At 35.2% G+C, this 14,746-nt stretch overlaps 1 protein-coding gene across 1 annotated transcript in view; it reads right to left on the bottom strand.

The window, feature by feature from the left end:
- iqsec3b (IQ motif and Sec7 domain ArfGEF 3b) overlaps window positions 1-14,746 on the bottom strand; it is a 225,971-nt gene that overhangs the window by 36,923 nt on the left and 174,302 nt on the right. The window contains exon 7 of the mRNA XM_088923128.1: window positions 3,387-3,553. Within this exon, the coding sequence (XP_088779254.1) occupies window positions 3,387-3,553 (167 nt within the window). The remainder of the gene's footprint in view (window positions 1-3,386; window positions 3,554-14,746) is intronic.

Here is a 14,746-nt window from a genome sequence, read left to right as displayed (position 1 = left end):
AATTTCACATCAGTTGCTTTCAGCTTCAATACTGAGTTAGTCCTGTTAACTTTGTTTTTGTTGCTGTTAATTGTTCTTTTATTTTTGTTTAATACTGTATGTGATGTCTGATATGCTACTTCATAATCTGCTGGGGTATGCAGTTCCATTTCTTCTGCAGAAAGCCCTCTTCTGCCAGACATTCTGTGGAGGAACCTCAGTGGGTATCATGTGTGACTACTAGTAGTTCAAGTAGGTAGCTGCGTCAGCATGCGTAGGCTACAAAGGAAGTTAAAGGTTTATTCCATGCTGAAAAGAGAAGAAAGGAAACACAAAATTTCAGCTGAGGAGCCTTCTTCAGTTTGTCTCACACGTTGTGTTTCCTTTCTTCTCTTTTCAGCATGGAATAAACCTTTATATGTGAATACTGCTGTGTCATCAGGGTGTTCCTGTTGGTGACATTGGAAAGTTTTAGGCAGAACAACATAAGGTCCCCAAGCCATAAGATAAGTGCTGTGCTTAGGCATACTGTATATTCCTGTAGCCTGATGAAGGTATTGGATTCAGAAACCTGTCTCTCAAGATACTGTTTACCACCAGTTGATGCAGTCAATAGGCGGACAGCCACTATGAGGTAAATCAGTTGGTTTTGAAGTTTGATCATGTCAATTCTATTGTTGGCCAATGCCATATTGTGATGTATTGTCTGGCAGCATTCACGTGGTTACTTAATGGTAACCTGTACAAGCCCTGTGGCCCACAATCAGCAAAGCAGCCCGAAATTATCACTCTCTCACAACCATTCTTGATGACTGGGATAAGGTTCTTTTGTTTGAAAGAAGTGTTTGGTTTTTGCCCAACATAAAATGTCTTGTTGAGGACAAAGTGTTCTACCTTTGATTTGTCTGTCCAGAAACATTGTGGATCATCTGTATGCTTTTTTGGTAAACTTCAAACTGGCAGAAACATTGTTTGTAGAGAGCAATAATTTTCTCCTTGCTATCCTTCCATGAACACCATTCTTGTTCAGTTGTTTTCTGATAGTTGAGTCATGAACAGTCACATTAGCAAAGGCAAGAGTGGCCTGCTGTTCTTTGGATGTTACTCTTTGTTACTTATTTTTCTGGTTTGTCTTGGAGAGATTGGAGAGAGGACTGAGAGGTCTGACAGTGGAATTGTAGATCCTCAAATACTTGGAACTCTTTATGAACTTGATGAGCATAACTAACTCTTTTTTTCTGAGGTCAAACACCTGATTCTAATTATTCCCTTAATTGAGCTAATGAAACTAGGGGTTATCTCACTTTTTTCACATCCCCTGTACCTTTTTTAGTCACTGTTTGGTTAAATCATACATCATACATCATTTTGTTTCAAGAGACATGGAATTGGTTACTATAAACTCTATTGGATATTTACACAAACACTTTCTGGAGTTAAGAAGGCTACCATAGTACTACTATGGAATTTCCATATTTATCTTTGGGGTTTAGATACTTTTTTTGGCACTGTAGTAAGAACAATTTTGATGTCAGCAATTTGTGTGATGTCCCTCTAATTACTATCTCATGCATCAAAGACAAGAAAGGGCTCAATCACCTCTTGAGGACAGAGATAAATTATATCAAAGGAAGGAAATGGTGGTGGTTTCCTTTAATGTGGTCTGATCTTTAAAACCTTTTCTGGACAGCCCATTTAAAATCTCAGTCATGAAGTCTAAAACTCAAACGTTCTGTTTTTCAAACAGCAATACATTTAAAATGTCTTATAAATGTAGTGCTTAAACATTGCTTTGTGCAATAGGAGTAAATAAATTGAAATTGGATGGAGTGTATACGTGGCTGCAAGTGATCCATCATGATAAACCAAGATATTCAGGAATCACATTAGTTGGAATCAAATGGAACAATGAGAAGAAATACTGTACTATATTGTGTGACTGCAAAGTGAATGCAAAAAATAACACAATGAAGATCGTCTTCTTCCCCCAGACCTCATCCTAACCATGTTGAGAATGACAATATACAGTACAGCTTCTCATTAAATAATTAATTTAGCATAATCAAGCAAGCTCTGAGAGGTGGGAGGGAACTGGAGAGCCCCTAAACACATGAAACCATTAGGAGAACATGGAAACACCACACATTAAAAACACCAGTCAAATTTTAAACCTAGGACATAAAGCACCAGCTGTGTCATGCCATTGTGCTACCTATCACAAACAAAGACAATGCTCTTAAAAATTTGATTTCCAAATTATGTAACCTGTGAGAAACCATGGCTTCTGTAAGGGACCATGTTTCTATATGGATATTCCTATATACAGTATATATAAGTTAACATGAGCTTTCAGGTATATTAATGCATTTATTTGTACAAAACTATGACTATAACAAATAAGAAGGTAAAAAATGATACATTAATTTCCATACAGGGTCCTATATTAAAAATATGTACTGTATGTGCTTATACCCCAACCAGAGGCAATAAGACTCCAGAACTCGTTAGTCATTTGTTCCATTTTGCAACCAACATATTGAACCTGGCACAGCAAAACTCCATGCCAATCTGCTGGAGCCAAGACTTAACTGGTTGCAGCAATTAACTGTCAGTTGCAAATTGTTTTCTGGAAAGATGCTTCTTTATAATAACCATCGGATGCCAGGTCAGGCATATAAGGTGGATGGTCAAGCAACTCCCAACAATAAAGCTGTAAACACTCACATGTGTTGGTTTCTGCATAAAACAAAGACCACTATCCATATGGATCTCTCTGTCTGGGTATCCATCAACATAACTGCATGACTTGCAACTCCTTGAAATGCACAATCTTAAAGCTTCGAATGCTGTTGTTTTTTTATATATTAAAAAATGCACCCTCTGGTGCAATGAAGCAAAATGAGAACAGCGCAGGATATTAAGATTAATATGGAAATGGGTAGAATGTTTTCTACTTTTCTATATTTAGCTTTTAACAGATAATTGTTCATTTATTTATGTAGATGTAGACATTGTTGCAAAACCTACTCCTAGTTCTCTGTAGAATATCAAAAGGGAAAGCTAAATCCCATACTGTTTTAAAACTGACAGGCTGGCATGTCTCCCTGAAAGCAAACTGTGCCAAACTCTGTTAAGATAGAGAAGCTCAAAGTTAATGCCATGTGAATATCATTCATACCAGACATACTTCAAAAGGGCAGACTAAATTGCAGGAGACACTAAAGAACGCAGACAAAAAAGGCAAAACTGAAGGTTGAGGTATTGAATGTACAACATGTATCAAACGTGAAATTCTGATTTGAACATTTAATATACAGTACAAATTGTTCACCATATTTTGATCTAATTGCCAAGGAGCACTAGTGAAATATTAACAGCAATTAAACATTTTTGTTTTAGTAACTCACCACGCAGGTTACGAATAAAGTCTTCCAGCATCATCTTGCGGTCAGGCTTGATATTTGGGCTGTACATATCAGTGTTGAGGAGGATGATGGCGAAGGCCAGGATGAAGATGGTATCAGGGTTGTGGAACTGTTGCACCACATCTGGATTGCACATGCAATAGCGTTGGCTAGGATCAAAGGAAAAGAAAACAGCATAAATATTGTTGCAATGGAACTTGTCATGAATAATTTTAGTAAGTGGAATCTAAGGACAGGAAAATTAAATGAAAAATATTATCACTTGCTATTAAATTTACCACTGAAAACTTTCCAGCTACACCAACTAACCCAACTCTTAGATAACTCTTATTATGGATATAAGACAAAACATCTTGCTGTGAAGTAACCTGTGTGCGCGAAAGCATAGGTTTGTACTTTACATCTGATTTACTCTATTTCATAAATTCACTTCTTGACATCATTCACCTTTTTTGTTTAGGAAAAGCAAGATCATTTACAAATGCTCTTCATTGCATTAACTATTGATTCCATTACTGTATATACTGTACATATGCCAAATTGTTTTTTCACAAAGTTGTAATTCTTTATGCTAGTGCTTGAATCAGAAACCTCTCCAAAGTTTTTGAAAATGTATGTCTTTCTAACATTTTTAGTTTCCAGCAAAAGCTAAACAATAATGGTTAACATTAAACATGTCTGTTTTGACCTTGTCATTTTTATTACAATCTACACAAAAAGTCTCCTGAAAAGGCTTTAACACATTTTGAGCAATTCTTATCTGTATGCCACAATGAATCATGTTTACTGCTTATCTTATCAATGAATTCATATAAAATCTGATTGACATGAAATGAAACTTTCTGAAATGATTCTGAAATACAGGGAAGAAATCTTTGGGTACATAAACTACAAGCCACCAAATGAGCCACAAGATGTGCTAAATAGCCCACTTTCAGTCTTACTCTTTCCGATGTTCTAACTTTTTTTCCTCTCAATTTTTTTAAATGCCACTACACGTTTTCTCAGTGCAAAATATTTTTTAAAACCATCTTAAACTGAATCGTTAATTGGCATAGAAGAAAATCTACGCACAAATGAAAGGACATGGCACAATACGATACCTAGCTGACTCATTATCCAGTGAATTAAAGCTTTCAAGTCTCATCATTCAGCAAGGAAAAAGACAGAGCTGTCACAGATAAATCTTATCTGTAGTTTCTGCACATACAGCATATTGGCTTATCTTTGCCAGTGCCCTCATAACTAAATGTTGTTCCAAGTCTGCACATTATTTTGACTTTGCTGAATTAGTGATAAAGAGACAGAACATGCCTGCATACATCCATAGATTTCACAATTATTGCATCCAGTATGACTCAAAATCCTTTCATCAAATCAATTAACTTGGTTAATTGTGAGTTCAATAGCTTTTGGCTAACCCTACCATTGAGAATAGTGTGTGAGCAATTTGAGATACAAATTTAGTTTTAACTCACTTGGCTGAGGGAACAACAATAATAGGGCAAAAAGAGCAAAACCTAATCTACTATACAGTAGTTCTTGTCATGTAATGTAATGTACAGTAAATGTAAGTATTAACTATGCTATGCTAACTTTCACATTCTCCCGATTATGAATAAAATTAAAAAATATATTTTATATTATATCCTTTCTATACACAGGTGTTGGTTCCACATTCCTTTATGTGTAAGAAAGAAATGTACTGTGCAAATTGGACAAAAATGGTTTTCATATCTTTTTTACAGACATTATGCTTGTATCTCATGTTAGAGTATGCATTGCATGCTGTTCCCTGCTTGTGTGGTTTCATGTAGTTATTGAATGTATCCAAGATGCTGACAAGGGAGATTATGGAAAATAAATGAGTCGTGCAGTCAGTCTTTTCCAATGCATGCATTTTTAAAATACATAAACAGCTAAATAGATTAAAAAACATATGAATTATTAAATATTTAATAAAAAATATTGACAACTTAGTATGAATGTCTACTCAAACACTCAGAAGTTGTCTACTCCGTACGTTACTAAACTCTGAAAATGCCACAAATGATAAATCTGCTAAAACTCAGTCAGAATAAAATCTATGCTTTATCAGCACCTTCTTTCTAGAGTTAATAACACCTAAAAAACAGCTTAGAAAATATCTGTAGGAAAAAACTGTGTTTGGTTGTTTTTAAGAGGATTTCTTTATAGTTGACTGATGCTGGTAGGACTCATATGATTATCAGAACACCTAGTGAATTCAAACACTGTGCCATTACTGATCATTCATGTATCCAATAAAAAGTAAAATTAACTGTTTTATTTGATTTTTTTTTTAACTGTGACTTTAGTATTTGCTTCCTGTTGTGTCTCTTGCCAACTATGCATTAAAATATCTGCTGTGATTTATGGAAAAAAGTCCTCTCAGACTAGATGCAGCTGGTTGGATGGGTAAATCAGTTACAGTTGAAACTAATTGCATCTCTACAGATACGAGAACACCAGATTGGAAAAACATGTAAATGATATTCAATTTAATCATGCAGCAGTGTTTATAGCATATGTTAGTAACGGGTAACATTTTTTAAATATTAACTATGCCCTTAATTTTTTAGATGAGTGCACACGCATACCTGAAGTCAAAGCAAAAACAGATAAAGGCCCTGGATAGTTTGCAAACCTTCCTAATTTAAACACAAGGGGGCTCACTGTAGCCAGGTTTTATTTTCTGAAAAACAAAATTAATGAACCTTCAACAGTATTTTTTTTACATTTTTTTCAGAATATTTTGATGTTTTTTCTCCTAAAGAGAGAGGAGAGAAAAAGTTGACACTGGTGTAAAGTACCGAGAGACAAAGCCTATCGTATCTTTCACTTGTTACCAAGCCATTTGTTCTTTAATTCAGCTGTAAACCACACGGGCAGTGGCCTGTCACTTCAAGACAGCCCACAGCATCCTGGCTGTCTGTATTTATTGCAACCACACAACACCCACCAGTTGTCATTAAGAAGCTACTGCCAGTCTTAATATTCTACTGATGTTAAATGCAGTGTAGTTTAACAGGTGAAAATAATGAGATTATTATGTACTGTATGTTTATGATACTGTAGGTCATGGCATCCAAAAATTCCATGACCTTGATTCAGACTCAATTTTTGTTGTGAATTTTTAAGCAGTAGACTATATATTATCATTCCAAACTAATATCTTGTTCTTAGTCAATAAAATCATAAAACTACTTATAATGAATTGCAGTACACCACCAAAATGTAGTGAATGTGATTAGTTGGGTCTTTTTTAATTCTCAGTTAACAGCCAGTGTGGCACTTCAGTCCTGCAGTTTGTACTGTAAGCAGTGACTGGAAAATAAATTGGAAAAATAAACAGTTTGGATTCACAAATACACCTGGCACAAACAAAATGGCTGTTTTCTGTTTAATCAGATTTTAGCACTTGAATATACAGTACATTGTTTGTGAAATGTCAGTCTTGGTATGGTCCCTTAGTATCTGGGCAATATGTTCCCAGTTTATTGCATTCCACTCACCCTTTACACTTCTGTAGAGAGAGTTCTGGTATCTTAGGTGCTATTATTTTAGGTGAAATATTTCTGGTATCTTAGGTGCTCCCACATTCACCTACTATACATTCTATGGGCGGTGGGGCCTTCTGTTGCTATGACTTATAACACTGGAACACCAACACAAAATAAATCAGGGACTCATACTTTTGGTGCTTTTATATCTATCGTTATTTAGGAAAGTGTGTGTATGTGTGTTTAATATTACAGTATATAACTGTGATTATTTTATTGACTTTTTAATGTTTTTAATTTTATTTAGCAAAATATGCTTTTTATGTATTGATAAGCACTTAAGGATGATGACTATTAAATGTTCCACTGTATATAACATAGTTTACTATTATCACCTTCTTATTTCATCATCTGCAGGCTCTGAGATCTAGTGTGAAGAAAAAGAAGAATCACCATCTCTGATTACGCATTAAGAATGCTAGCTTACATACTTTATCTGTTTTATGTACAGTGTTGATTTCTATGCAGATTTAAAATAAATGCATTTATTCAGTGGTCCATTTCTTGCTATATGATTCTATCACGAATTCAGCATTGCCAGCACAGAAAAGATTGCATAGATTGCATAGATATGCCAGCAGCCATACAGTATCACCCTGCAACTCACAACTGGCAACCTACTGAAGCTAAGCAGGTGTGAGCCTAGTCAGTACCTGGTTGGGAGACCTCCTGGGAAAAACTAAGGTTGCTGCTGGAAGAGGTGTTAGTGGGGCCAGCAGGGGGCGCTCACCCTGCGGTTCACGTGGATCCTAATGCCCCAGTATAGTGACGGGGACACTATACTGTAAACAGGTGCCGTCCTTTGGATAAGATGTAAAACCGAGGTCCTGACTCTCTGTGGTCATTAAAATCCCAGGGCATTTCTCGAAAAGAGTAGGGGTGTCCAATCATGGCCTCCTAATAATCCCCCTCTATGAATTGGCTACATTACTCTGCTCTCCTCCCCACTGATAGCTGATGTGTGGTGAGCGTTCTAGGGGAACTCTGGCTGCCGTCGCATCATCCAGGTGGATGCTGCATTGGTGGTGGTGGAGGGGAGTCCCCATTACCTGTAAAGCGCTTTGAGTGGAGTTTCCAGAAAAGCGCTATATAAGTGTAAGCAATTATTATTATAGATTATGCCTAGTCGTTTTTTTTTACTTCAAGCATCAGTCTGATATGATGCACTAAAAGACACGTGTTTCAGAAAACTCTGGAACACTTTCTATAGCACAGCACTCCAATAGACATCATGAAAGAATAGGTTTGTAATGCTGCTTTGCGTTTCCTCAGTTAAAGCAGAATATATTTCTCATCAATTCCCTTGATCATATAATAATTTTTCTTTTAAAACCCTTTGTACAGCACTATGTACTGAATGCGATCAAGTCCTTCTACTTCTATTGATGGAACAAAAAAGTTTATTTGGGAGGATGATAATAAAGAATTTTCTTTTTAAATTTTAAATGTTAAAATGGAATGAGTTTTTTTTGGAAACCCATTCATGCATCCTTTTTTCAAACTATTTCATCCAATTCCTATCCCGGCAACCAACACAAACACATGGGTAGAACATTCAAACTGCATGCATTTGGCACACCAGGTCCAGGACTGAACCCAGGGCCCTAGAGCTTCCAGGCAGCAATGCTAAATACTGCACCAGCATGCCCCCCTCTTTGTAAACCAGTTTTTATTAATTATCAAAAACAGAACATAATTAATGAAGAATAGTACAGTCCAACAACACTCCTCCCCTCATATGCACAGTCTGTGGTATCCCTTTCAATATTAACACCCCAAAGACCTCGGGGAAAGACTCAAGCCATTTGTAGAGTCTGAGAGCTCAATCACAGTACTTCAAGCGTCCACAACACAAAACCAAACAACCCAACCAATCACCTCTTCCAAAAGCACCATAGAAATGATTCAGTGATGCCAAGGGAGAGAATGAGAAAGGGCCTCAAAGGGCCATCTCACTAACTGCATTCACCTGAAGAAGCATTCTCTCACAGGGAACACAGCAGCAGTGTTTGTGCTTTTATATGAGAAACCTTCATTCAGTTATTTTTGGTCAGGAAGCTGTTTTTTTAAGGTGAGAGACAATATCTAAATATAGGCCTTTACTTCTGCATTGTGGGGATTGGGCATCTGTGCAATTTGCTTATCCTGGCAAAGCAATGCGTAGGCATTTTTGATTACATTTTTCAAATCTCAGTTGCATTGTTCAGGCCACCATCTTTGTGGAACGAAGATTTAATGTGCAAAAGTAACCTCATACGTGATTCAGTGTACGTGTCTATCATAACATTGCCAGACTGAGAAGCCCTGAAACACAGCAAGTTTGAAAAGTAGGAAATCCAAAATGCTTACATTTTTAGAAGAAGAGTGTTTGTAGCTTTACCTTACCCAGAGATATAAACTTCTATATTAATAATTTAATATACAATGGACTGAACACAAAATTTGATCTTGAGCCATTTTATAAATTGTCCTTTCTGTTGATTTCTAATATGCAATTTGAGGTATTTCAAAAAAAGAGCTCTCATACAGTATCACATGATAAACATACATAAACACATAAATACTACACAATATAATAAATAATATATTTTTTATCCACGTTGAAAGAAATACAACTTAGTATTGATAATTAGAATAACATTGTGATGATGATAATACGAAGCATTAGTTAGCTGTTATATTCTTTAAGAGTTGGGGACAACTCGTGGGGACAACATTTTTTTAAATTTAATATTGCATGTATATTTTTATTGGTTAGTTGGTGTGCAACTACTGTATATGGTATACTGTATATGTATACTACTGTATATGCCTCAGCCTAAAACTACTGTATATTACAATTGACATTAAACTATTCACTACTTGATTGCTCAATAGGGAAATAATCTCATTGGAATGTTTGTTTACTGTATGTTGTGCTATATTTATTACAAACTTTTAGGTGATATAAAATGCCTGCTGAGGTAAGTCCTGATACTGTATGATAAGCAATGTTTTACTAAAACAATACTGCTGCTTCAGGTGCTCAAGATTTCTACTACAATATAAAGAAAAACACATTGCAATTAATTAACTTTCCCAGTAAAAGTATGACATATAATAGACTCTTTTATATCAATGGTCAACATTCTGGTAAAGTTAAAAAACAAGTCATGTTTTCAGATTATACCTAATTAGTAGAATTAGCAAACACTATAGAAGCAATCAAGGAAATTCAAAAATATTTAGATATATTTCAAGATTGGGCAAGCATGATGGTGTGAAGTGTAGACAAGAGCAGGGTTTTCATTCAGATAGCAAAACATAAACCATCCAAGGTTCATCAAGACTTCATTTAAAATACTGTGTATAATTTTGTTCACCACATTACAACAAAGATATTGTTTGCTGATTTCTTTAAAAACTTTAAATATTCCTATTTATACACCAATGCTTTAATAGTAAACAACAAAAATACAAAACAATTAAAACACCTCATGGAAACTGTTGGAAAATGCGGCAGTTTGGAGTTACTTGTAAAAACGCCAGGTTTCCAAATCACATCAAAGAAGGGAATTATGTGAACAACATGCCACAATTCAGACACATACTGTAGAAATTATGGGGGGAGTGGGGGAGTTCTTACAATGGAGGAAAATATGCAATACTTCCTTTCAAAAAATCATATCATTTATAGTCAAGAACGGCAAGGGAGAACATAAACACAACCCAGATTGAGATCAACATCTAAAGTTACTGATCGCGTATGGAACACAAAAGTCCATTACTGTAAGTTGTTGTAACTTATAAGTTGTTGCCTGCTGAGAGGGGGACCAAAGTGAATTTTATTACAGTATCTCCTCTAGAGTGCTGTTGGAAAAAGAAACAGGTTGTCACAGGTTCTAATGGATACTTCCAAGCATCCAATACTAATACAGTGAAAAATGTTAAAAGAAACAACATTTAAAAAAATCTTCAGCCGATAAGAAGCATTATACTACAGTATGTTATACTATTTTGCATGCAAGGGAGTTACAGTATTAATTTGTTTATTTTTATATTTTACATCTCCAGTGGGGAACTTGTGGTATCCAGAATATTTACAGTATGTCTGAAACTAAGGTTATATACTGTACTGTATGATAATCAGGAGAATGAAGTAAGGTTAGAATTTCAGTTGAAATTGTTAATATGGAAGTAATTCATATCATTTTCATAACTTTTATTTCACACATCCAAATTCTGTTAACTGTAGCCAGAGGTTGCCAAAAGGCCTCAAGAACACCAGAGTGCAGAGAATGATTACACAGGGGGACTTACTGTAACTTGTTAACAGTTCCGCACTGCTCTGAGCCCCAAGGTACTCTGGTTCAAATTGTCCTCTACTTGCTATTCGAACCCCAGAGGGGACCCAGAGCCCTGCAGCTACCAGGGAAACATCTGGTTCTGCCATTGGTTGCCTCCACCATGATCTGTAAGCAGTTTATTACACTTTACTTTACTTTAGGTTTTACTAAACAGAACAGAGCAGTCAATATTAGCTGACCTTAGAACTGTGTTTCATAATATGGTTTCTTGATATTTTGGATTCTTGTTGTAGTTTTCTGAATTTGTATTTAATATTTTAAACTGCTTTATAGTCTATGATTACAGATGTTCACCCACCTGCTATGTCTGTCCATGTCATCCACTTTCCACACATGTCAAAATCTTAAAGACCATGTAAAATAATTTGGAAAAGACAACAATAATATTCTGTCCATTTTCGCCAACTCAGATTCTCTCTACTGGTGCAGTCTTTCCTTACTCCTCACCTACCTAGTTAAGTCCTAATGAACAGGACTTACATATTCAAATCATTCCATTAAATGAGATTTGTGTCTATCTGCAAGATAACTTTTAAACAAAACACGCACACTTATTTTATGTTGTTTAATGATTGATGAATTGCTCATGATTTATACATTTGTTCAAGCAGATGTTCTACTGTTGATACTTCAAACTGCAATTATGAGTAAGTGCACAGAGCTTACTGGATAATTAAGCTACTGTTTATTTTTATCAAAACCATTCATTCTTGAAATAAAGTGCTTCTAGTTTCCCTAAAGACAGGGCATTTTAACCCTATTTTTGCATTAATGCCTTGTGGCTTAAAACAACCAGCCAATACATTTTCTAGAAATATATGTTGGCTTGCACCAGTTCACCAGTGAAGTTTTGGAAGTCCTAAATAATCCTTTTTTCATTGGCTAAAATCCATGGTCCTACTCATGTCATTGAATTGTTGTCTTGAGCTGAGTTTCACAGTAAAAGAACATTTCACTCTGTAATAAAATTTGATGTTTTGCTTTTATCTGACTTTCTGTCATGATTTGTTTTCTCAAAAGACCTTGCTTTCTGTTTCTGTGTTTCATCCTAATATTCCTACAGAATAATATTATGTGTAAAAAAATGCCATTTGGATTTAAATTTGGCCTTAAAGTTAAAAAAGACCCAATACAACCAAAACACAGGTCCTTTTGGCTCTCATTGTGCATTATGTTTTAATTACCTAATTGATCCTATTAATTTCTTAGCTGAACCAACTTACAGTATAAGTCTCCATTTCCCTGGTCTTTGATTATTTAAAAAGAATAACAAACAAACACGAATTAAAAAATACAAGAAAGCAAGCAATAGATTATTACAAAGCTGACTTAATATAAATACTTCTCAGAATCCCGAGCAGCAGAAACAAACGAGTAAAGAAACTGGGCTAGGTGATTATAAAGCTGTGATAAGGATTCTGTAGACAGTGGTGTAAAAGTGACCAAAAACTATTTTGGTTGTCTGGGCCTGAGTCATCAGAGTCTCCTTGTCATACCACACAACAACAACCCATAGGATATGCCAAATGCCTATGAACTAGTATTTCAGTAAAGCTTGTCACATGTCTCCAATAAAAGTAGTACTATTGTAATTGTAGTGGGACTCTCTAGTGTGAATAGTAGTGCATTATTCTGATAGTGCACACTCTGGATGCATATACTGTACCAACTTCATTTCTAATGTACTGTTGAAAGTGAAAAAGTGATACTGTAAATCAAGTTAACAATTGGCATTTTAAAATCATGCAATATCTAAACATCTAAAATAAATAAACTGCATTAAAGCCTAATTTGATATGTTCAAAATATGTAGCATTCTGAAAATTGCTCCGAGCTTTTAATGTACTTTCTTGTGGATTTTTTTGTGTGCGACTCAGAATCTTAACCTATTATCCCTTCTAGTTATTTTTCTGGGATTGAACACATAAACACAAACTTTCATGTTCTGTATTGTTAAGCCACAGATCTCACTCTTTATCTAGTTTAACACTGATTTATGAAAAAAATACTGAATAGTTCCGAGATGAAGATGGCTGACCAAAAACTACTGGAGGAGAGCCAAAGAGACTCTGCCATTGTTGAGCACAATACTGTATCTGATCCGCAACCACAACACACAGACTCATATATTAGACCACAATAGAAATATACAGTATGCATACATTTAAGAGTGATTGTACTGTATCTGTATACTGTATGTTTAGATCAATTTTAAAAAATGTGTATACTTCATTTGGACTAGCTTCTCACACTGAAAATACAGTGCAAACCAGAGAAACAAATATGTTCTAATTAGGAGTGTAGGAATCAATTACAAAATTACCATCCTATTAATGCATAAAGCACTCCTCACAACATAAACAGCCATATTTGATATCAGAGCTGGATGTTTAAACATCCTCTGTGACAAATTAATATTAATGGAGTAATTTGCATTATCACATCCTGTTTCCTTTCCTAAAACTAAACTGCACAGCAACTATTTTCAAGGAGAGACAAAAAAAATAAGCAATGACATGTCCCTATAAATCATGTCATTGTTATTTCTGTGCCAAATAGCAATAAAACCTAAAAAATCATACAAATTCTTATTTTAAGATTTAAAAGATTTAAAATCTTTCTGATGTAAAAATAAAACAATATACAGTATTTTGTTCTTTTCTGACTCTTTCAAGGACATCAAGACTAAATAAAGAGGCTTTTTAAAAGGCTTTTCTTTGTGATTTCAAATGCCATCTCAAGGAAAAATATGAATGGTTTATTTATTTACTGTGCTGACCAACCTATACTTTAACAGATGCTGACCAAAAACAAGTGTATAATAAGCCTTAATTGTTGTTGATTAAGGCTATAAAGGCTGTTACACAAATTAAATTAAAAAAAACATACAGTCCTAAATATTCATAATATTCAAGCTATCACTGATCACAATGGGAGGAAATATAAAACTGAGATCTGTCTATCCCCTTTAGACTTCAAATCACGTGCCCCAATGATTTATAGATGCTGAATCAAGAAAAGAAACTCATTATGCTTTCTACTTACAGCACCACCTTATAGCACCTCAGGACATTTTGCGTTAACATTGTGCTACTGTACATCCACAAGTAAAAAAGGCATGGTACTGTACATCCAAATTGCCACAAAGGTTTTTGGATTTTCAAAGTATATAATATGAGAAATAAATGTGCAAATTCCCATGACATTGCCAACCTTCATTTTCTAACAACACTTGCTTGCACCATTCATCGCTTGTGTGTCACATGACCTTTTGTCATTCTTAGTATTTTGCTTTCTCTCAGTCGTGGGCCTCCTGCAGGACCCTAGATCTTTAAGTGGTCTTCTTTCAGGGAAGACTGAGCAGATCCTTCCACCTTTAAATGTTTCCCCGTCTCTTCACTCAGAAAAAAACATT

The sequence above is a fragment of the Atractosteus spatula genome, chromosome 8 (genome assembly GCF_055471065.1).
Source record: "Atractosteus spatula isolate fAtrSpa1 chromosome 8, fAtrSpa1.hap1, whole genome shotgun sequence".
NCBI classification, from domain to species: Eukaryota; Metazoa; Chordata; class Actinopteri; order Semionotiformes; family Lepisosteidae; genus Atractosteus; species Atractosteus spatula.
Note: the sequence above shows the minus strand (reverse complement) of the source record. Positions and strands in the feature narration are given on the sequence as shown.